Source organism: Rhinatrema bivittatum, chromosome 6 (assembly GCF_901001135.1).
Source record: "Rhinatrema bivittatum chromosome 6, aRhiBiv1.1, whole genome shotgun sequence".
In the NCBI taxonomy this organism is placed as follows: Eukaryota; Metazoa; Chordata; class Amphibia; order Gymnophiona; family Rhinatrematidae; genus Rhinatrema; species Rhinatrema bivittatum.
The window spans coordinates 159890898-159916378 of NC_042620.1; the positions used below are offsets into that span (position 1 = coordinate 159890898).

The window sequence follows — 25481 nt, forward strand, 5'->3', positions numbered from 1 at the left end:
AAAATATCACTGGCTGACAGCAATTCCTCTTTGCCCCACATGTGAAGAGCAGAGGAAAGCTGTAGGTCAGCCGATACCATTTTGAATTTCAGAGCTGGTGGGGCAGGGCTGTTTGGGCATTGCACCTGCTCCATGGATCTCATGTAGCTCTTGGGTAAGAGGGATCTCTGGGAGGCAGGGAGGGGAGGCTTATTTTGCAAGTCGGATGGAAGTTGGGATAATGCCAGGGCAAAAGGGCTACAGGTTAGCTATGTTGAGGGTAGGGGAGTGATGACAGGGCAGGGAGTATGTCACAAGGGGGGTGGGGGACTTTTCTTTTGGGACTATAAAATATGCCATATTGGGTCAGACCAAGGGTCAATCAAGCCCAGTTTCCTGCTACAGCAGTCAATCCAATTCACAAGTACCTGGCAAATACCCAAACATTAAATAGATCTCAAATTACTATTATTAATTGATCACAGATTATGGATTTTTTCTCTAGAAACTTATCCAAACGTTTTTAAACTCAAGGCAAATTTGGTGTTAGAGGGGGCTGAACTCTGGGTTACCTGCACCTTTGAGTTTTGCAACTCAATGGAGCCAGGAACATGCAGTTGTTACCGTCAGGAGAAGCCTCCACAGTTTAGTAAATCCTGTGAGAAGTTACTCGTGTAGGGAACTATACCATCTAATTTGGGAGATTCAGTGTAAGAACTAGTGAAGATTTGTTGGGTTTGACTACCCCATGTGGGAGCTGCAGATGATGTAACTAGCTGTTTATCATCCCCAAGCACCATCTACCCTCATTGCTTTTGAGTTGGATTTTCTTGCAGATAGGAGCTTGCTGCTCCTTGCGTAGAAAGTTTCCTTGTTTATTGGAAAGGAGTTGGGATTTTTCCTTTGGAGTCAGCCTCGTATTGGTCTGTGTGATTCTGCCTGCTTTTTTACTCTTAATCCATTTTGGAGGATTCCCTGTGAGAGGTGGTCCCGTATGTTGCAGTGGATTGGGGCGTCCCTGTATTAAAGGGTGGATTTGGGGTAGGGAAGACCTGCAGTGAGCTATTTCTCCTTCAGAGGATAGACCTGACAGAGGAGTTTAAGCTTTGAATTAACTGTCTTTTTAACTATCTCTTGTGTTTGAAGGCTAGGAAGTTTTATTTCACCCTTCCTGTCTCTTGCTTGATTTTTCCCCTTTTTGGGTTCAAAGACTATTTTTGTTCCACTGGGAGCTGATGGCCCTTGGTACCCGGCATTCAGTAACCAAACCTCTGGGAGAGTGATGTCTTTCACCCTGAAAGAAGCTGGAAGTGTGGAAAAATTCATCTGGAGGAGAGGATCCCTGCCAATGGCATAAGAGGGGAGGAAACTAGAAGATACAAAATAAAGGTAACAAGAACTTTTTTGCTGCTAACTCAGATAGGTTTTTACTCAGGTATAAACCACAGTTTAGGTGGGAAACCGACTTAAAGGATTACAACAATGAAAGTCCACAATCACATCTGCAATCAGCTTGTGAAATTCCTTATCACAAGACACAAAAAAGTTCAGCTTCCAGCTTTTATTAGTCCTCCCTGCACCAAGTTAGCTAAAAAATAATGTTACTGGATGATGGGCCCAGATCAAGCTTGAACGTGTATCACAAAAACGATCAAAGGCTAATGTCTGCTCAGCACAAAAAAAACCTGTAGGAGTAGGACATGTAATCTCTTCCTGCAGGAAATTTCAGCCTCCAAGTATTTGTTAATTTTCCTGCAGACCTATGCTAGCATTTAGGAATTTGCTCCAAACCTTCTCTATCATATTAAATCATGAAGAAACTTTAACTAACTAAAGTGAACCTTATCGGGTAAAGGACACAATCTAGAATGACATATCTACCCTCTGGGCCTGAATTGGAGGTGGGTGTATTTATAAGCTGTGATTCAAGATATACATACAAGTGCTATTGATTCTTTTTCTTGTTACCTGGCAGGCCCTTTCCAATGAGGCCATGTCTGTTTACACAACATCTTATACCGCTCTAGGCAGGGCTCATAGGGTTGTCTGAAAGCATAGCCTGCCCTCCTTACACGGACATTCTCCAGGAGGCCAAGGTACCGAACCTGGTGACGAACTAGAGCATCATTGAAGATATGTGCCGCTTTTTTGTCATTTGGCTTGATGCACCTGAAATTTGTAATGTATGTTTCACAGTTAGCAAATATGGTTAATTCAAATATAGTGCTGTCTATAAGTTTTAGACTTCCACTGTTTCTGTGCTCTATAGCCAAAATTCAAATACTTTGCTCAGCAAGTGTATCAGAGCCAACAAAAATACAAATACTGCCAACCAAGGTCATTTCTTTTAACCATATCAAACTGCTGTCTTGTCATAATTATTTATCAAATACAAATTATTTCTTGCTAGCAATATTCAGTCATACTAACTTTTTCGAAATAAATATGTTAAGAATGATCCAAATGCACTATTTCTGTAGACGTCTTCAATCAATCTTAGTGTTACATACTCAGTAACTTAAAATACAGATTTATCACTGATTTAAACATAAAGAACAATTTTTTCTACCTAATATAGTTGGGATTCTTTGTCTGTAGGTTCTTCATCAGCGTTGCCACAGAAGCCTTGAATTGCGATCCTGCTGTGGGTGGTCTCTTCAGGTTGATTTTAGCAGGGTTTCCCTCTGGGAACATAGCTTTGATGAGGGTATGGTTGGCTTTCCACATGGCCTGGGACAGGTCACGGTATAGCAGGTCATTGTTTTTGTCAACAAAACCTTCCACCTGGTACATCACCTGAGAGAGGCAGAATAATGTTAGAAACAAAGTTTGAGGTCTAATCAATGTCTGATGGCCTGATCTATATAAAAAGCTTTTCCCTGTTTTATATGAGAAAATCTTCATAAATCAAATCCAAAGTTCTTAACAGAAATGGAAATGTTCTTCTCTAACAATAACACTTTGCATAGCTAAAATAAAAATAATTCATTCATCCTAACCCTTTTCCTCAAGAAAGCAAATTGCAAGTGTTTTTTTCTTAAAGCTGTTTAGAGTAACTGATTGAAAAAAGGCCATGGTCAACTATCTTGTTCGGGCCTACAGACCCTTAGAAAAAGACAAAAAGAAGGCAAGCATACAAGTTTTTTAGTAAATAATGTACAAATGAAAAAGAGTTCAGAGGATGATAAAGTCAAACTAAACTGATGAATCCGAACATTTAGAAGATCATAAAACATATTCAAAAGCAGATTAAAAACTGGGGCAATCATAAGTAGCTGTGTTATCCTTGGGACAGGTATTTTCTCCAAATTCACATGAGTTAGGTCTTTTAATATATTCTGATGCTATTGCATTTTTCTGTTTTCTATACAGCTACTGATTTTCTGGCATATGATTAAATCTTTGGACTTTATATATGAACACCTTACCTGTTTTATGATTGTTCCTTTTTACCCCCACTGTTTTTGAATATGGCTACATGATTTTCTAATCAGGGGCCGGTGACTGCAGTCCCAGAGTGCCAGAAACAGGTCTGGTTTCAGGATATCCACAGTGAATATGCACGAGGTATACTGGCATGTACTGCCTCCAGTGTATGCAAATTTGTCTCATACATATTCATTGTGGATGACCTGGAAACCAGACCTGTCCGCGGCACCCCGGGACTGCAGTTCCCTACCCCCAGTCTACATGATGTATTCAAGTCATACTAATTGGAGTCAAGCCAAAACTGAACTTGAATCAAAAACTGGGACAAATCTTTATTCTACCTGAAACAGTATTTGAAAAACGTGTCTGTTAAAACAGAACTGGACAGAGCAGCCAAAAAATAAATAAATAAGTCGATGTTACCAGTTCACCATAAGATGGTAACTTTTAAACAGGAGCGCAGGCGCACATCTGCACGTGTTCACTGGCCTGCGCTCAGGTACTCTATCATTTTATAACATACAGGCATGTATGCGAGCATGTTATAAAACAGCCTGGACACGTGTACATGTATGCTCAATTTTAAATGGACACATGCAAATCCTGCATCTACCACATAAATGAGGAAATTTTAAAAGGGATGCGCGCCAACACTATTGCTACTTTTCCCAGTTTGTTCCCAGTTTGCCCATTCTAGGGATAGGACTTCCAAGCCCTTTAGTTTAATAGCCTCCCTTCCCTCCTGTTAGCCCTGACCCCTAAAATCCCAAGGACTTGCTTAGAGTTTTTTTGTTTTATGATTTACATGTCATCCACAGCAGAAGTAAAGCTACCCAGCAAGGGATCCTGGCGTGCGCCTGTGCATGTAAGTATTTATGCGCTCGTCTCTTGGCCAGGCCCCGACACGCCCAGACCACACCCATCTCCCATCCATTTTTGTGAAATTTTCATTTGTGCTCGTAGCTGCATGTATGCGCGTACCTGATTTGTGCATGTATCTCCTGCTTTTGGTACCCGCCAGGCTTTAAAAATGTGTTTCAGAACACAAAAAGGAACAGTGAGAATCAATTAGAATATAAATCCCTGTAACGGTAATAAGATCACTAGACCCACAGTAGTCAGCGTCATGCTTAATTTCACAATACTGTTAAAGGGTTGTGTGGTGGACACTTTCAATAGAGGAGTGAGCCCAAGATCACCCCCGATGCAGGCACTAGAATGCCGAAACGCTGCAGCGTCGGGTGTTTTGGGGTTTTCGGCACAGTAATGCCATGGCGTTTGAATGACTTTAAAATGGAACACTATTTCAAGATTTAATGACTTCACAGATTAGACCACTGGAAAGCATGAATTTGGACTGAAGTCTCAAAGTTTCCTGTGGAAAATAATGTTCGCATGAGATAAGTGATTTTTATTGCATATAAAAAAGACTAAAAAAAATAGTTAATTGGTGGGTGATTAAAATCTTGGTGTAAACGGAGCCTGGTACTGACTACTGTGGGTTTAGTGACCTCTAGCTCATTACCAATTCACTTATATGATACCGGTTATCTTCCAGTATTTGAGACATTGGTGAAGCAGTCTCCCTTATTTTCATTACGGGAAGATATATTCTAATTGATTGTCACTGTTCCTCTTTTGGGGGGGATGTTATTTTTTTTTTAAAGTTGATGGGCTTATTGTTGTGTCTCTAAGGAAATGGATGAACAATAAAGGTTTGAGAAAACAAACAAAAAAAAAACAAACTGTGATATACAAACACTGACTCCAAAATCTGAATAATCACATAAAAACAATATCCAGAAGGATTTATATTTTACATTTAAAAATGCAAATACAATAAGTATTTCAAATATATTAAGTAGTACTTAAATTCATTGTTGGTTTTATGAACCCTTTACATTACTTGGACCCGATACTAGCTGAAACAGATTTAGACTGGTTAACCTGCTCCGCCCCAATTCATGTATGTTTTCCAATATATAGCCCATATTTTCACCAAGGTCCTCAAGGTAAGGAACAATTTAAAAAAACTACCATAATAAACTACAATTAAAAATTCATAGATCCAGGGCTTCCGGTTAAGATGGCGGCATGAGCTAGACGCTGTGAAGATCTCGGCGAAATTTCTTGATATTTCCTAAAAATAAATTGTACTATGCCACCCAAATGCAAAGGAAAGGTGAGAGTATACCTGAGGAAACCATTACCCTCACCTATACAACAAGAAATTATTCGCTTTCTATCTACACCTACCAGACCAGGAGCCGAGGAAGCTGCTGGGCGGAGTGGTGAGGGAGAGTCCCTTGCACCCTAGGAGGAGGTGTCACTGAGCCCCGAGCTGAGGAGGCCACCAGCACAGATTGGGTTTAATAAGGCCGCAGTTTATTGACTTCAGTCCAACATAATCTGAGCCCAGAATACAGACAAACTGTCAGGCCGATACAGTAAAGTCCGCAGGAGCTCGCGCGATTCAGTATTTAAATTAGGCCTGGTGGTAAAAACGGGCAAAAGGAGGTGCTAGGGACACTAGCACGTCCCTAGCACCTCCTTTTTGACAGGAGTGGCGGCTGTCAGTGGGTTTGACAGCCGACGCTCAATTTTGCCGGCGTTGGTTCTCGAGCCCGCTGACAGCCACGGGCTCGGAAACTGGACGCCGGCAAAATTGAGCGTCCGGTTTTCGGCCCGACAGCCGCAGGCCGAATTCAAATTTTTTTTTTTTTAAACTTTTTTTTACTCTTCGGGACCTCCGACTTAATATTGCCATGATAGTAAGTCGGAGGGTGCACAGAAAAGCAGTTTTACTGCTTTTCTGTGCACTTTCCCGGTGCCAGAAGAAATTAGCACCTACCTTTCGGTAGGTGCTAATTTCTGAAATTAAAATGTGCAGCTTGGATGAACATTTTACTTTCTGAATCGTGCGTGAATATCTAATAGGGCCATCAACATGCTTTTGCATGTTGAGGGTGCTATTAGGTTCGGCGGGTTGGACGCGCGTTTTCCGTCCCTTACTGAATAAGGGGTAAGGGAAAACGCGCGTCCAATGACAGGCTAACAGTGCGCTCCGTCGGCACGCACTGTACTGTATCGGCCTGTATGTTATCCAATCTTAACAACATCATCTCGGCTAAATGCAACCCACTGAACTTCGGGGTGACCCTCACTTTTTCCCCAGCAAAGCTACCAACAGCCAATCTTGGCTTCTGAATCAGCATCAGCAGACCTCCATTACATAGAAATATACATAGAAACATAGAAATGATGGGAGAAAAGGACCAAACGGTCCATCCAGTCTGCTCAGCAAGCTTACGGTAGTATCTGCCGTGCTATACAAGTCACTCCCAAACTTATCAGTTTCCCAGATCATCAAAATCAGGGTCCTTATTGGTTGCTGTGTGAGTCCAATTTCCCATCACCTCTTGTCGTTGAAGCAGAGAGCAATGTTGGAGTTGCATCAAAGATTCAGGCTTATTGGTTAAGAGTTGTAACAGCCACATCAGCAAGTTACCCCCATGCTTATTTTTTTTCCTAGACCATAACATTCAATGTCCTTGTTGGTTGAGGTCTGAATCTAATTCCCTTTTTCCTCTTTTCTCCCTGCCATTGAAGCACAGAGCAATGATGGAGTTGCATCATCAGTATGCAGGCTTATTGGTTAAGGGTAGTAACCGCCATACCAGCAAGTTACCCCAATGCATGCTTTTCTTCATTTCCATCCTCTAGCCTTTTAGGGATCCACAGTGTTTATCCCATGCCCCTTTGAATTCTTTCACTGTTATTGTCTTCACCACCTCTTCCAGAAGGGTATTCCAGGCATCCACCACCCTTTCCATGAAGAAATATTTCCTGACATTGGTTCTGAGTTGTCCTCCTTGGAGTTTCATTTCATGACCCCTAGTTCTACTGATTTATTTCCAACAGAAAAGGTTTGTTCTTGATTGTGCATCATTAAAACCTTTCAGGTATCTGAAGGTCTGTATCATATCTCCCCTGCACCTCCTCTCCTCCAGGGTATACATATTTAAGTCCTTCAGTTTCTCCTCATACGACATTTGATGCAGGCCACCCACCTCTTATGGTTGCCCTTCTCTGGAACGCCTCCATCCTGTCTCTGTCCCTTTTAAGATATGGTCTCCAGAACTGAACACAATACTCCAGGTAAGGCATCACCAAGGAGCTGTACAAGGGCATTATCATCTCCTTTTTCTTACTGGTTATTCCTCTCTCTATGCAGCCCAGCATTCTTCTTGCTTTAGCTATCACCTTATCACATTGCTTCGCTGTCTTCGGATCGCTAGATACTATCACCCCAAGGTTCCTCTCTTGCTCTGTGCACAACAGCCCTTTACCCTCCATTACATAAAACTCTTTTGGATTACCGCACCCCAATTGCATGATTCTGCACTTCTTGGCATTGAATCCCAGCTGCCATACCTTCGACCTCTGTTCAAGCTTCCTTAAATCACATCTCATTCTCTCTACTTCCGGCGTGTCCACTCTGTTGCAGATCTTAGTATCATCCACAAATAGACAAACTTTACTTTCTATCCCTTCCATAATGTCGCTCACAAAGAACAGAACTTGTCCCATTCCAATCCTTGTGGCACTTCGCTCAACACTGTTCTCTCTTTAGAGAAGGTTCCAGTTACCATCACACACTGTCTTCTATCTGTCAAACAGTTTTTAATCCATGCCACCACCTTGGTGCTCACTCCCAGGCTTCTCATTTTATTCACAAGCCTCCTATGTCAGACCATATCAATAGCTTTGCTGAAATCCAAGTAGATGATATTGAGTGCTCTTCCTTGATTCAATTCTTTAGTCACCCAAGCAAAAAAAATCAATTAGATTTGTCTGACAAGACCTTCTCCTAGTGAATCCATGTTGCCTTGGGTCCAGCAATCTTCCTGACTGTAGAAGTTCACTATCCTTTCCTTCAACAGAGTCTCCATTAATTTTCCCACCACTGAGGTGAGGCTAACCGACTTGTATTTTCCAGTTTCCTCTCTGCTACCACTCTTGTGGAGCGGGACCACCACCAGTCTTCTCTAATCACTTGGCACCACTCCCATTTCCAGGTCATGCAGCGGACCCACCAGCACATCTCTGAGCTCCCTCATCCTGGGCTGAACCTCATATGGCTCCATGGCCTTGTCCACTTTCAGTTCTCCTAGTTCTTTCCATACATTCTCTTCTGTAGATGGAGTTTCATCTACCCCATCTCCATCTATGGTCTTGTCGACCAGCAACGGTGCTTCTCCAGGGTCTTCTTAGTGAATACTGAACTGAAGTATTTGTTTAATATTTTCGCCATTTCTTCATCTCTCTCCACACAATGCTCCTTGTCACCTTTCAGTTTCACTATACCACTTCAGGCCTCTCTTCTTTCTCTGATATATCTTAAAAATATTTTGTCTCCTTTCTTTACCTCTTTGGCAATTCTTTCTTCCGCTTGACTTTCTGCTTTCCTGATTTCTTTATTTCCCTCATTTTTAACAGATATTCTTTCTTGTGTTCCTTTTTTTTTTAGATCCTTTATACTTCTCGAATGTTGTTCTTTTTGCCTTAATTTTTTCAGCCAGTTCCTTAGAGAACAAGATAGATTTCTTTTTCCTCTTCTTTACTTTCCTAACATATAGATTTGTTGCCTTTGTACTGTTTGGCCCACTGTTGCTCTAGCTCACCCATTTTTAATTTGGCCCACTGTTGCTCTACCTCACCCATTTTCTCCCAGTATTCCAGTTCTTCCTCCAGGTACATCCCCATATTGACAAAGTCCATATTGTCACGATCACGCCCATCTGCTCAGCACGCTGTGGGGCTTTGCTGGGCTTCAGGCCTCCGGCTTCGCTCATATACCACGTCCCGTCCACTTGCACAGCTCATGCACAGCGCTGCTATGGACTCCTCACAGCCTCTAGTCAGAGTGCCAGGCCTAGTCCTGGCACTCCCAAACAGTACACAGAAAAAAAGGCCTTTATCACAAAAAGGGTTTAATGTAGTCCTGTAGCCTCACCGGCTGCAGCCCTGCAACAATGCCTGGTTGACCTTACAAACCTCAAGCCTAACTGCTTAGGTTCTCTTTAGCAAGCTCAGAGTTAAACAGCATTCAAACCATAATTTCCTTCTAACATCTCTTCAACATCTTTGTATAAACCCATGATTTACCATCCCCCAACCTCCTGGTTATTCCATCTCCATAGAGGAACAGCTGGAGCTTTCCTCTCCCCAGCTTACCTCCATCTCCTCCTCCTCAGACTCTGATGAGCCGGGCTTTTGTGGCCATCTCCACCACGGTGGCATGCCCTCTTCCTCAGCTTCCATAGACTCTGCTGAGTCATAGGGATCAGTCCCAATTTCCTCCACCTGTTCCTGCTCATTCTCCAGCCAGGGGTCAGGTTGTCGGTTCAGGGAACCTGGGAAGTGTAGTCTTTGCTACCTTCCTCAGCGCCCTCCGGTGGCTAGGTTTGGTACTGCCAGCTTCTGCTTTTCTGTGTCCCAGCTATTTCTGCCCCTGGGCAGGTCGTACTGCATCATAATATATATGAAACTCAAAACTCGGGCCTTTGTGTAACTTCTTTGTATCCTATTAACAGTACCGAACCATAATGTCTGATGATCACTACTGCACAGGTGAGCCCCTGCCTGAACTATCCCCATTAGTGAGCACTAAATCGAGGATCACACTCTCCCTCTTAGGTTTCATTACCATTTGTTTGAGCAAAGCACTTTTGAAAGGCATCCACTAACTCTCTACTTTTTGTAGATTCTTCAGAAGGGATGCTCCAATCCATATCTGGCAGATTAAAATCTCCGAGCAACACTTCTCCCTTCTTTCCCAACTTCTGGATGTCCTCAATCAGGTCTCTGTCCAGTTCATCCATTTTGGTTGGAGGCCTGTAGATCACACTAGTGAAAATGGAAGCACCATCTTCTCTTTTTAGGACAGTTCATAAAGCTTCTTCTTTACCCCACATCCCTTGCAATTCAGTTGCTTGGATACTATTTTTGACATACAGAGCTATTCCTTCCCCTTTTCTGTCCTCTCTGTCCTTCCTTAACAAGTTATAGCCTGGGATGGCCGCATCCCAATCATGAGACTCTGTGAACCATGTCTCCATAACAGCAACAATGTCCAAGGCCTGCAGGTCTGGGATTTTATTGCCCAGACTAAGAGCATTTGTAGTCATAACTTTCCAATTTTTCTCCCTTGATTTGTTACACTTCCTAGACACCTGTTCTGCTTTTTTGAGCTGATTAATTTTGTTATTTTCTCCTCCCACATCTTTTATTGCTTGGGGGTGACGTCACTTTCATTGGCCATCTCCTGCCAGTTGAGATTACTTGCAGGAAATTTTTTTTTTTTTTCCAGATAGCTTGTAGATGCCTCTCACAGGAAATATAATACCACCCAGAAAGCAAGTGTAAGATTACACCAACACCCAAGACAAACAGCAGAAATAAAACTCTGTCCACTGGAGATTCTTTTTTCTTTTTAACTGAATCAATCAGCCATACACAAGACTGAGAGCAACACAGCAGAAATCTGCAATCTCTATTGAGAAAACCACAATCTAGCCACACACAAGAACAGATTCAAATAACAGTGAGAAAAGCAATATATCTTGGGAAAAATATAGAAGAAAGTTTGATTAATTTAGACTTTTAAACTTAGCAGAAGCAGGACTCAGGTAAAATGCTCCGCCTCTCAGCCAAGACACCATGTGCTTTGAAATTCTGTCTCTAACTAGATTATAGATACCTCTAGCTGTCCAATAGTTTCAAACCACCCCCAAATATCTAGTAGATACTAGTGCTCTGGGTTCCTCTCTTAAATAACAGATTTGGAAATTAAAATATCAACTAGCAATTATAATTCCATCTACAAAGCAAGTGTACGTTTCCAGCAACATCCAAGACAATAAACAGCAGAAATAAAACATTGTCTACTGGTGATTTTTTTTTTCTTTTAGCTAAATCAATCAGCCAAACACAAGGCAGACAGCACACAGCAGAAATCTGCAATCTCTATTGAGAAAACAACAATCCAGCCTCACACAAGAACAGATTCAAAACAGTGAAAAAGCAAAGCAATATATCTTGGGGAAAAATATAGAAGAAAGTTAGACTACTTTAGACTTTTAAACTTAGCAGAAGCAGGGCCCTGCCATGCCCCAACAGTGGATGAGTCCCAACCCAGCAGGTGACCGCACGCACCAGGCCATTGTTGCTTTAGGCTGTTTCCAAGCCCCCACCCCAGGGTGTTAACCCAACCCATCTCTCAACAGTTGCTTCAACCATTTATAAAATCTCAACCTGTGGGCTCGATTTTCCAACTGGGACAACAGTACGCATAACCATAACAATGTCACAATAATATCAACAAGAAAAAGGGCAGGGAGAGAGAGAGGGAAAAAAAGTACAGGTAGGAGAAGAAAAGGGGGAAGGACTCACCTTAAGCCCAATCTACTGTATATATAAACAAACCCATGTTCTACCCTAAAATTGTTCCACAAGATGACTAACCAACCACTGACCTATCAGGCCGCGACTTGGTTCAAGTCACCCCCAGGACACGCAAAGCCCCAAGGGAACCTGTGATCCCTCGCATCCAAAGCTGGGGTAAAGGGGTGGGGGCGGGGGAGATGTTTGTAGGATAGTTCAAGAGAGGAGTATGGGAGAATGGAAAAATGGGGTGAGGGGAATAAAGGAGGAAGGGACCCAACACAGGTGAACCTCAGATGCCTGTACCGCCTCATGTTATAAGGGGCAGACAAGAGTTCGTTTGCCAGCCTCTCTTATATAAATGCTCCCATGTTAACTGAACTGAATCAGTTTGTTCAGGCAAACCCAGCTACTCTTACACCCAGGAACCAAGACAGGTTTATCTGTGGCAAAGTGTGGGGCAATATAAGAAAAAATAAAATAAGCAAGCTGTGTGTGTGTGTACTGAATAATGTCTTCCCTTTAGCTTTCCAGACCTCTCCCACTGTTTTCTTCCTATTCTGCCTGTGTCCTTTCCTATATTGTCTCTTCATTTTTAATTATCATCTCTGATTTGCTTGGCCCCGCCTTACCACTATTTAAACACAGAATGACAACAATCCTATACAATCTGTGCTGCTACAGTTATGACTTTAACCTGCTGGGAAACAGAAACTAAAAGCTCAGAACTTTCTAGAAGTGAGAGCTGGTAGCTTCTGCTGGAAAGAAGAGAGCCATTTTCTTGAGATGGAAATTTGAAATGAATGCCTGTGCTTGATTGATAGGTATTTCAATGTGAGTGTGACAGCGCTATTAATTCATTTTCATGAAACGGTAAGTGTAGGTTTAGCATGTTTGTTAGGAGATTGAAGGAGATTTTAAATGAGAATTTAAGTTTCATTGTTATTTTTTTTAACTAAAAAAATCTTTGATTTAATTAACAGAAATCCAATAAAGTCCATTACAAAGGGGTTTCTACTTCCCACCTGTTTGATCACTCCTGATTTATCCAGCTAAATCGATAGCTGGCTAAAAACTTAGCTGTATAAATTAGGGGTGCAGCAGGGGCATTCTGGGGCAGAGCAAAATTACAGTTTCCGGCTAACTTAGCTGAACAGCGCCAATATTCAGCATTACCTGGCTAAATTTCAGATAGCTTAATTATTTGTTGAGTAATCAAAAATATTTTCTCTTATTAGTTTTAAATGTATTACCCAGTAACCTCATTGTGTGCTCCCTGGTCTTTGCACTTTTTGAAAGAGTAAACAACTGATTAACGTTTACTCGTTCCATTCCACTCATTATTTTATAGACCTCTATCATATCTCCCCTCAGCAAAATCTTCTCCAAGCTGAAGAGTCCTAACCTCTATTAGCCTTTCGTCATAGGGGAATTGTTCCATCTGCTTTATTATTTTGGTCACCATTCTCTGTACCTTTTCTAATTCTGCTATATGTTTTTTGAGATATGCTGACCAGAATTGCACACAATATTCAAGATGAGGTCATACCATGGAGCAATACAGAAGTTGTATGATATTCTCTGTTTTATCCTCCATTCCTTTCCTAATAATCCTTAGCATTCTATATTTGCTTTCTTGGCTGCTGCTGCACACTGAGCAGAAGATGTCAACATATTATCAATGATGCCTAGATTATTTTCCTGAATAGTGACTCCTAATGAGGAAGCTTGCATTGTGTAGCCATAATTTGGGTTACTCTTCCCTTAGTGCATCACTTTGCACTTGTCCATAGTAAATTTAATTTGCCATTTGCATGCCCAGTCTCCAGTTTTGCAAGGTCCTCTTGCAATTTCTCACAATCCTCTTGTGATGTAACAACTCTGAATAATTTTGTCTCATCAGCAAATTTGATCACCTTACCTGTTGATCCTATTTCCAGGTCATTCATAAATATATCAAAAAGCATCAGTCCCAGAACAGATCCCTGGGGCACTCCAATAATTCACCTTTCTCCACTGGGAAATTTACCGTTTAGCCCTACCCTCTGTTTTCTTTTAATCAGCTTGCAATCCAGAATGGGACACTTCCCCCATCCCATGACATTTTAATTTTCTAAGAACTCTCTCATGAGGAACTTTGTCAAATGCTTTCTGGAAATTCAGATACAAAATATCAACTGGCTCACCTTTCTCCACATGTTTATTTTATGCCCTCAAAAACATGCAGCAAGGGACGGGCTCCACCTTAACCAGAGTGAAACCAGACTGCTGGCACTAACCTTTAAAAAGGAGATAGAGCAGCTTTTAAACTAGAACAAAGGGGAAAGCCGACAGTCGCTCAGCAGCGCATGGTTCGGAGAGAGGTATCTTCAAAGGAGACTAATGATGCATTAGGATTAGGGCATCCCAACAGTGAGGTTCCAATAATAAGAAAAGTAGTCCAAGTGCCTGTAACTAAAAACTCACCTGAGCTAAAAAATGCTAACTTATCCCTATCAATTAAAAAGCAGAATGAAAATACAAACAAATAACAAACTTTGAAATGTTTGTATGCTAATGCCAGAAGTCTAAGAAGTAAGATGGGAGAATTAGAATGTATAGCAGTGAATGATGACATAGACTTAATTGGCATCTCAGAGACATGGTGGAAAGAGGATAACCAATGGGACAGTGCTATATAGGGATACAAATTATATCGCAATGACAGAGAAGAGCACTCAGGAGGAGGTGTGGTGCTTTATGTCCGGGATGGCATAGAGTCCAACAGGATAAACATCCTGCATGAGACGAAATACAAAATTGAATCTTTATGGGTAGAAATCCCTTGTGTGTCGGGGAAAACTATTGTGATAGGGGTATACTACCGTCCACCTGGTCAAGATGGTGAGACGGACAGTGAAATGCTAAGAGAAATTAGGGAAGCTAACCAAATTGGTAGTGCGGTAATAATGGGAGACTTCAATTACCCCAATATTGACTGGGTAAATGTATCATCTGGTCATGCTAGAGAGATAACTTTCCTGGATGGAATAAATGATAGCCTTATGGAGCAACTGGTTCAGGAACCAACAAGAGAGGGAGCAATTTTAGATCTAATTCTCAGTGGAGCACAGGACTTGGTGAGAGAGGTAACGGTGGTGGGGCCGCTTGGCAATAGTGATCATAATATGATCAAATTTGATTTAATGACTGGAAGAGGAACAGTGTGCAAATCCAAGGCTCTCGTGCTAAACTTTCAAAAGGGAAACTTTGATAAAATGAGAAAAATTGTTAGAAAAAAAACTGAAAGGAGCAGCTACAAAAGTAAAAAATGTCCAAGAGGCATGGTCATTGTTAAAAAATACCATTCTAGAAGCACAGTCCAGATGTATTCTACACATTAAGAAAGGTGGAAAGAAGGCAAAACGATTACCGGCATGGTTAAAAGGGGAGGTGAAAGAAGCTATTTTAGCTAAAAGATCTTCATTCAAAAATTGGAAGAAGGATCCTACAGAAGAAAATCGGATAAAGCATAAACATTGGCAAGTTAAAAGTAAGACATTGATAAGACAGGCTAAGAAAGAATTTGAAAAGAAGTTGGCTGTAGAGGCAAAAACTCATAGTAAAAACATTTGTAAATATATCCGAAGCAGAAAGCCTATGAGGGAGTCAGTTGGACCGTTAGATGATTGAGGGGTTAAAGGGGCACTTAGAGAAGATAAGGCCATCGCGGAAAGATTAAATGATTTCTTTGCTTTGGTGTTTACTGAAGAGGATGTTGGGGAGGTACCTGTACTGGAGAAGGTTTTCATGGGTAATGATTCAGATGGACTGAATCAAATCATGGGGAATCTAGAAGATGTGGTAGGCCTGATTGACAAACTGAAGAGTAGTAAATCACCCGGACCAGATGGTATACACCCCAGAGTTCTGAAGGAACTAAAATATGAAATTTCAGACCTATTAGTAAAAATTTGTAACTTATCATTAAAATCATCCATTGTACCTGAAGACTGGAGGATAGCTAATGTAACCTCAATATTTAAAAAGGGCTCCAGGGGTGATCCGGGAAAATACAGACCAGTTAGCCTGACATCAGTGCCAGGAAAAATAGTGGAAAGTGTTCTAAACATCAAAATCACAGAACATATAGAAAGACATGGTTTAATGGAACAAAGTCAGCATGGCTTTACCCAGGGCAAGTCTTGCCTCACAAATCTGCTTCACTTTTTTGAAGGAGTTAATAAACATGTGGATAAAGGTGAACCGGTAAGAACATAAGAAAATGCCATACTGGGTCAGACCAAGGGTCCATCAAGCCCAGCATCCTGTTTCCAACAGTGGCCAATCCAGGCCATAAGAACATGGCAAGTACCCAAAAACTAAGTGATAGATATAGTATACTTGGATTTTCAGAAGGCATTTAACAAAGTTCCTCATGAGAGGCTTCTAGGAAAAGTAAAAAGTCATGGGATAGGTGGTGATGTCCTTTCGTGGATTGCAAACTGGCTAAAATACAGGAAACAGAGAGTAGGATTAAATGGACAATTTTCTCAGTGGAAGGGAGTGGACAGTGGAGTGCCTCAGGGATCTGTATTGGGAACCTTACTTTTCAATATATTTATAAATGATCTGGAAAGAAATACGACGAGTGAGATAATCAAATTTGCAGATGACACAAAATTGTTCAGAGTAGTTAAATCACAAGCAGATTGTGATAAATTGCAGGAAGACCTTGTGAGACTGGAAAATTGGGCATCCAAATGGGAGATGAAATTTAATGTGGATAAGTGCAAGGTGATGCATATAGGGAAAAATAACCCATGCTATAATTACACAATGTTGGGTTCTATATTAGGTGCTACAACCCAAGAAAGAGATCTAGGTGTCATAGAGGATAACACATTGAAATCGTCGGTTCAGTGTGCTGCGGCAGTCAAAAAAGCAAACAGAATGTTGGGAATTATTAGAAAGGGAATGGTGAATAAAACGGAAAATGTCATAATGCCTCTGTATCGCTCCATGGTGAGACCGCACCTTGAATACTGTGTACAATTCTGGTCGCCGCATCTCAAAAAAGATATAATTGCGATGGAGAAGATACAGAGAAGGGCTACCAAAATGATAAGGGGAATGGAACAACTCCCCTATGAGGAAAGACTAAAGAGGTTAGGACTTTTCAGCTTGGAGAAGAGATGGCTGAGGGGGATATGATAGAGGTGTTTAATATCATGAGAGGCCTAGAACGGGTAGATGTGAATCGGTTATTTACTCTTTCGGATGGTAGAGAGACTAGGGGGCACGCCATGAAGTTAGCATGGGGCACATTTAAAACTAATCGGAGAAAGTTCTTTTTTACTCAACGCACAATTAAACTCTGGAATTTGTTGCCAGAGGATGTGGTTAGTGCAGTTAGTATAGCTGTGTTTAAAAAAGGATTGGATAAGTTCTTGGAGGAGAAGTCCATTACCTGCTATTAAGTTCACTTAGAGAATAGCCACTGCCATTAGCAATGGTAACATGGAATAGACTTGGTTTTTGGGTACTTGCCAGGTTCTTTTGGCCTGGATTGGCCACTGTTGGAAACAGGATGCTGGGCTTGATGGACCCTTGGTCTGACCCAGTATGGCATTTTCTTATGTTCTTATGTTCTTAAGACTTCCCTTGGCTAAATCCATGTTGGCTTTGTCCCATTTAAACTATGCCTATCTATATATTCAGCAATTTTGTTCTTTATGATAGTTTCTATCATTTTGCCTGGGAGTCCAACTGACTCCCTCGCAGGCTTTTTACCTCGAATGTACCTGAAAATACATACTTTCAGTATCAGCGCCATTAGACGCTGTCCCAGGGATGAAGTAAGTTATGAAATAAAGGGAAAAAAAAAAGGTAGGGAAAGGGGTTTTAGGGGTCGGGGAGGAGAGGAGAGGGGAAAAGGGAGGCGAAGTATGAAGGGGTATAGGGAAATTCCCTCTTTAATTGGAGCACACTGGGAGTGAATTGGGAATCAGCCTATTGCATCTCGCACGTATTTTTCTAAAATTTCCCCCTGCACGCGGAGGAGGCCATCCGCCTGCACATGTGCACGTGGACATTAAAATCTGGCGCGCATGTGTGCGCAGGAATCATATTTTATAACATGCGCTCGCATGTTATAAAATTGGCGCGTTCATGTGCGTGCACCGGGAACCGCGCTCACATGGACGCGCCCGTGGACTTTTTAAAATTGACTCTAAAATGAATAGTTAATACCCGATAAAATTCCATGGAAGCCCCTATTTGTTCCTCTCCTCCCCAGCCCGAGCCCAGAACTCATTTTCCCCATGCCACAGTGCAAACCCAGCACAATCTGACCACCCCCTCCCTTTGGTGCATCCTGGCACATTCTGTCCCCTCAATAGCTGGAGCCAAGAACTCTCCCCCACCTCCCCAGCTTCAGCCCAGATGCACATGTTAATATATATATGGATAACTCAAGCCTATGCTCATATACTCTGAGATATATGCCTAGCTTGACAAGTATGCATGTAAGTAGTGAGATATGCATGTATCTTGGAATTTAAGCGTATATGTCAGAAAGAATGTGCCTATATCCATCGTAGACAGTGGGAGTGCATGTTTACCCCATCAACTGAAAACAGACACTGCCCGGAAGGCTAAGGGGTACATTTTTAAAGCTGTAAGCGCACGTCCATGTGCGCATGGTTCTCGGCGTTCGCAAATGGACGTGCCAATTTTATAACATATAGGTGTTGCCACGCACATGTTATAAAATCTGATACCCGTGCACACATGCGCGCCAGTTTTGTACCGGCACGCGCATGTGCATGCAGGTACCCACTCGAGCATGCAGGGGGGGGGGTTTAACACACACACGGCGATGCGATCGAGCCTTTGATCAGTTCCCTATCCCCCTAACTAACCTTCCTCCCTTTTCCCCTCTCCACTCTGATGCCTAAATCCATCCTAACCATCCTATTTTTGTTCTTTCATAACTTACCCGCTCGATAGAGCAGAAGTAAGTTCCGTGCGCCGGTCAGCCCCCACCCTGGCTCTTTTCACGAATCCGGCACTTCCACACGTACCAGCAGATACGCGTGTGGCCAGGCTGCTATGAAAATGTGCTTGGCGCGTATGCGGCCCAGCCACGTGTTTCTGCTGGTATTGGCGCATGCCGGCATTTAAAACTTCCCCCATAACTGTATTATATATTTTGATGACTGAGTATTCTCATTTACACCCATGACTAAGCATTTTACTACAGCCATGCCTTTGGTTATTTCAGCTGAATTGCTTTATGTGAATGCTAATGGTCTATGTTTAAAATGTTTTAGACTTCCATGGGGACCAATCTGCACTTCCAAACAGAAGAATACATCAGCAGAAAATTTAATTTTATGGTTCATAAGTTCCTGACTGCGGCCTTTACGGGGTAATTTAATTTCCTCTATAAAAAGGGGAGATCTAAACTTACAAAAAAAATGGAAATAGCAGTGCATTATGTCCCAATGCCATGTTTTTACCAATATCTACAAAATAGGCAATGAAAATATCAATTCTGGGAAGACACAGCTGAGCTAAAAAAAAAATTTGCACTTAATTGCATGGCACCAGCAATAAGACAATTATTTAATTTTGCTCACTGCTTCCAGCTCTAGTTAAACTGAAGAGACATTCCCTGAACCCTTTCTTCTCATCGATGATCTTCATAATAAAATTTCAAATTCACAGGTTTCATAAGTTTATGTCATTGAATGCACTGCTGCTAGTTTTCCTGGTTACCACCCCATCATCTCTGATGAGGAGGAAAGCCCTCTGCAGCTCAGTTACAGGCCGATACAGTACAGTGCGCTCCAATGGAGCACTGTTAACCTGCCCTTGGACACGCGTTTTCCCTTACCCCTTATTCAGTAAGGGGCAGAAAACGCGCGTCCAATCCGCAGCACCTAATAGCGCCCTCAACATGCAAATGCATGTTGACGGCCCTATTAGGTATGCCTGCGCGATACAGAAAGTAAAATGTGCAGCCGAGCTGCACATTTTACTTTAAGAAATTAGCACCTACCCAAAGGTAGGTGCTAGTTTCTGCCGGCACCGGGAAAGTGCACAGAAAAGCAGTAAAAACTGCTTTCTGGGCACCCTCCGACTTAATATCATGGCGATATTAAGTCGGAGGTCCTGAAGGGTAAAAAAAGTAAGAAAAAAACAATTTTAAATGGGCCGGTGGCTGTCGGGGACGAAAAGCGGACGCTCAGTTTTGCCGGCGTTTCGTTTCCGAGCCCATGGCTGTCAGCAGGCTCAAGAACCGACGCCGGCAAAATTGAGCGTCGGCTGTCAAACCCACTGACAGCCGCCGCTCAGGGTCAAAAGGAGGCGCTAGGGATGCCTCCTTTTGGCCGTTTCTACCGCACCACCTAATTTAAATACAGAATCGCATGCACAGGCGAGTGGCCTGTGCGCGCGCCGGGAGAGCGGGCGTTCATCCGCTCTCCCACGGACTTTACTGAATCGGCCTGTTAGGTAGAAACTCATGTATATCAAATTGTGCACTGGATCACAGACTCCAATAGGGAGCACTGGCAATAAAGCCAGGACCTTCTCTGTGGTTTTGTAATTCCAGCTTCAGTTAAGCTGAGCTTTGTTTGCTATACGCTGTGGATTTTTTTCCCTGACAAATAGTTCTTTACAGAAAAACCAAAGTATGGTTTACAGACAGCACAAGCAAGGAGAATTGGGATTTAATTCCAGGCATAAGAAATGCCATACTGGGTCAGATCAAGGGTCCATCAAGTCCAGTATCCTGTTTCCAACAGTGGCCAATCCAAGTCACATGTACCTGGCAAGAACTCAAATACTAGACAGACCAAAAGCTACTATTGCTTATTAATTACCATAATAGCACCATCCTTCCTACCTGCTCAACAGACTGTTGCACTCTCCCGGCCTCCAATGCCACAGCCACCCCAGGCCCCTCCTAGGTGCCCTATCATGCCCTTCTTAAAGGGTCAGTGGTGGGAACGGGGGAAGGTCACTCATTGATGACACTAGCACCCAGGAACTACTTAAACCCCACAGTTGCACAGCTCCTTGCCTTGGCAATAAGTCAACTCCATTGGAAAAGTGCACTGCCTCTGTGTTCCTGGTTCTTGATTTTGCTGTTTATTCCTGAGTTCCTGTGTCCTGTTCCTGGTTCCTTGCAGTCTGGTTTGTCTTCTAAGTTCTTGTCTTCGTGGTCAGTCTTCCCTTTGTCTGTCTTCAGTGACTGGTCTTGCTCTTGTGTTCCCTTGTCCTCCCTTCCTCCTCTTCATTCCTTGTGTCATCAGATTGGACTTCTGGCTTTGACCTTGAACTGGACTTCTGGCTTGGCCTCAGATTGGACCTCGACACTGTTTGACCTCTGCCTGCCACTGACCACTGCCTGTTTACCATTATCAATTGAACTCTACCTGTCCTGACTACTGCCTGAACCACAACATCAAGTGAACTCCGCCTGCCTCAGACCACAGCCTGAACCAAACTCCGTTTGTTTTCTGCCTGCCCAGACTACTGTCTGACCTGACTTTGCTTCCTCCTTTGTGCTGGCCCGCAACATCTACTATAGGATGGATCTTCACCTACACAGAGGCCTTAACCTAAGTCCATCTGGCACCCGAGGACTCAACCTAAGGGGAGCAAGGGTTGGTATTGGTGAAGCTCCAGTTGGGCCTCTGATTCAGCAAGCTCTGCCTGCTGATGGTGGGGACCTGCAGAGCTTCTCTCTGCAAGTTGCGCCAACTCCACCTCAGGCTAAGGGTCCACTTCCACAATATCCTCCTAGTTTAATAGCCATCACTCTCCCCATTTAACCCCAACCCTTAAAAACCTACAGATCTGCCTATTTTTCTTTAATTTATAACTTACACCTCCTCCATAGCAGAAATAAACTTGCGCGGCAGCGAATCTGGGCATGTAAGTACTGTATTTACTCGCACGTCTCTGGTTCATGTCCTGAAATGCCCATGCCCCACCCAGACCATGCCACGCCCCCTTATTCAAAACTTTGGAGATGTGCATGCATGGGGATGTACGTGGGTATCCAGGCGGTTTTAAAAATCCACTTGGTGCACATGAGCCTGATTATATTTCATATTTATTTATTAATATACCATCATTCTGGGTTTACAATCATGGAGGTTTACAATAAAAACACAATTTAAAATGTAAAATCTATTACATTTAAAAACAGAATAAATTAATCACATTTCAAAACAGTATATATCCAATATAATATATCTTTTCTTTTTTAACAACCTACCATTTCGTGTTTATCTTAATCAGCATATGCTAAGCTGAATAACCATGACTTTTGATCTTTTTTAAACTGCTTGCTATCTTTCTGAGTGCACAATTCAGATGGTGTTGTGTTCCAAAAGTTTGGACCAGCGATTGAGAATGGCCTTTCTCTGACTTCGCTTAAATGTGCGGATTGCAATGTTTGAACTTGATGTAAGCCTTCTGGCAGATCTCAGGTTTCTAGAAGGGACGTACAGATGTAATGAAGCATTTAACCATTCTGTATTGTTATTATTTATCATATTGTGAAGGATCATGAGTACTTTTGTATTGTGTTCTAAATTTAATTGGTAACCAGTGTAGTAACTTCAATACTGGTGTTATATGGTCATATTTGCTATTACTTGATAATATTCTGGCTGTTGTATTTTGTAATAGCTGAAGTGGATGAATTGTATTTGCTGGTAAACCCAAAAGTAATGCTTTACAGTAATCAAATTCACTAGAAATTAAGGTTTGTAATACCGTTCTAAAATCATCACTTGAGAGGAGGGGCTTTAAACATTTTACAATATTAAGTTTAAAATAACCACTTTTTATTTTTTCACTAATATGTTTTTTCATTAATAGATTACTATCAATTAAAATGCCAAGATCACAACCATGATCAGTTAATTCAGTTTTTGTCTGATCGCTCATTATTGCTATTTGAGATGTGACTGGAATTTTCTATTTAATAATATAATTTCTGTTTTTTGTTTATTTATAACTAACCTTATATGTTTCAATAGTTGTTTAATCAATGAAAAATATAAATCAAATTGTTTTAATGAATGATCAATTGAGATGTCTATTGGATTGAGAAATTGTACATCGTCTGCATAAACATAATAGCTGATATCCATCCCTGATAGTAGTCGGCATAATGACAACATCTATGTGTTAAAAAAGTAGCAGACAGTGCTGAGCCCTGAGGTAGTCCTGCCTGCATATTGGTCATCTTACTCGATATGATCGACCTGATAAGAAAAATCTAAACCATTTAAATACTCCCCCCCCCATACCAATCTCAATCAATCTATGAATCATTATGTTATGATCGATCGTGTCAAATGCAGGTGAAAAATCCAGTAAAACTAAGAAGTATGAACATCCGCCGTCAAATCCTCGAAGTACTATATCATTTATTGCCAGTAATAAAGTTTCTGTGCTATAATTCTTTCTGAAACCAAACAAAGCACTCCTAACCATTCCATCCGTTAAAACAGCCAGACTGACCCAAGTGAGAGATAGGGCTTTATCGTTAGCTGGACCAATACTATGGAACACCATGCCCTTAGAAACTAGACTTCAGAGAAATTTCAAACTTTTCAAAAAGAGTTTAAAAACCTGGCTTTTCAAACAAGCCTTCTACAAAGAGAACGGAGAATAGTGGAATATGAAATCTGGAAGCAGACCATCAGCACGCAGCACCCTGTATTGTGCATTATGTGTGCCTTTAAAACAAAATATACATTACGGTAGAGTTATACATGTATCTAAGACTGATAAATGTAGAAAAGGACAAGATTTATATCACTATCAGGTCGATACAGTAAGGCCGCGGTAGAAACAGTGCGGCAGTGTCAGGCGCACCCTTCCTCCCCGCACGCACAGTTCTCTTCACTAAGTCCCCGATACTCTCTTCTAATTGCATGCAAATGCATGCCACGGCTGTGAAGCGATAGGGAAGGGTTATGCCCGCGCAACCCATTTTACTGTATAGGCGCTGAGTACAGCGCCTATACAGTAACCTGGGTGCGCTGGTACCTGTCATTTCAAATGTCATTTCAAATGACATTTGAAATGACAGGTACCAGGAAGTGTAAAAAACAAAAAACCAAAAATATAAAAACCTGAATGTTATAAAAAAAAAATAAAAATTTTTAAATACCTGTCACTTTCCGAATCGTGCGGTCATCCAGGCAGCGGCGGGAGCCGGAGGGCTGCGTGGGTCCAGGCGGCCGGCGGCGGGAGCCGGGTGTTCAATCAAGGCCGCGGGCGGATGGGCGCGTGTTTAATCGAGGCCGCGGGTGGATGGGCGTGTGTTTAATCGAGGCCACGGGGGCGGGTGGGCGCCCGTTGGTTTCAGGCGGGCGGCAGCGGCGGCGGCGGGATCCGGGTGGGCGCGTGTTCAATCTAGGCCGCGGGCCGGGTCGCACAGGCGCGCATTCATCCAGGCGGAGGAGCCGTAATGACTGCCTTGAGCACCGAATCGCACGGGTCGCACAGGCTCGCATTCATTCACTGCCGGTGGGGGCTGCCGGAGGCCGCTTTCGCCTCCGGCTCCTCCGCCTGGATGAATGCGCGCCTGTGCGACCCGGCCCGCGGCCTAGATTGAACACGCGCCCACCCGGATCCCGCCGCCGCCGCTGCCGCCGCCCACCCAAAACCAACGCGCGCCCACCCGCCCCCGCGGCCTCGATTAAACACGCGCCCATCCGCCCGCGGCCTCGATTAAACACGCGCCCACCCGGATCCCGCTGCCGCCCGCCCGCCTGAAACCAACGCGCGCCCACCCGCCCCCGCGGCCTCGATTAAACACACGCCCATCCGCCCGCGGCCTCGATTAAACACGCACCCACCCGGATCCCGCCGCCGCTGCCGCCCGCCTGAAACCAACGCGCGCCCACCCGCCCCCGCGGCCTCGATTAAACACGCGCCCATCCGCCCGTGGCCTCGATGGAACACCCGGCTCCCGCCGCCGGCCACCTGGACCCACGCGGCCCTCCGGCTCCCGCCGCTGCCTGGATGACCGCACGATTCGGAAAGTGACAGGTATTTAAAATTTATTTTTTTTCTGACAGGTTTTATGTGTCCCACAGCATTACATTTTCTCGATCATCTCTTTATCGCTTTTTTTTAAATTGTTTTTTATTGTGTTTGAGTATCTTAAGTGGTGTCGATGGATTTGTGACAAGACTCACAGTCCTAACTCCTACTAGGGGGAGGCGGTAAACTAACACGTTAAGGCCGCGGCAAAACAGCGGGTTACTAAGGAGATAATATCAGCGCCCATTACAGTATCGGAGGGGAATAGCTAATTCCTTCATTATACAGCTAATTCGTTCATTTACACATCATTTACATGCTGGGTGCGGAAAGGGTTATGTGTCTATTTTAAGAAGCGCTACGGACGCGTGAAACTGGAGACTGTATAGCTGGATCGCCTTACTCGTCTGTATTGTGCGCTCCCAGCTCGTTACAGACGGGAAATCTTTAACTGCACGTTACTGTATCGACCTGTATATAAATAGTATTTTTTATGAAACTTTGTTACCGAAATTTAATGGCACTCCCTAGTGACAGTACTAATCTACACAAATAACCAAAGATAT

General features: G+C 42.9%; 1 protein-coding gene across 1 annotated transcript in view; it reads right to left on the bottom strand.

The window, feature by feature from the left end:
• MYO1B (myosin IB) overlaps nt 1-25481 on the bottom strand; it is a 367758-nt gene that overhangs the window by 107688 nt on the left and 234589 nt on the right. Inside the window, 2 exon segments of the mRNA XM_029606086.1 lie at nt 1948-2148; nt 2549-2775. Coding sequence (XP_029461946.1) covers nt 1948-2148; nt 2549-2775 — 428 coding nt within the window.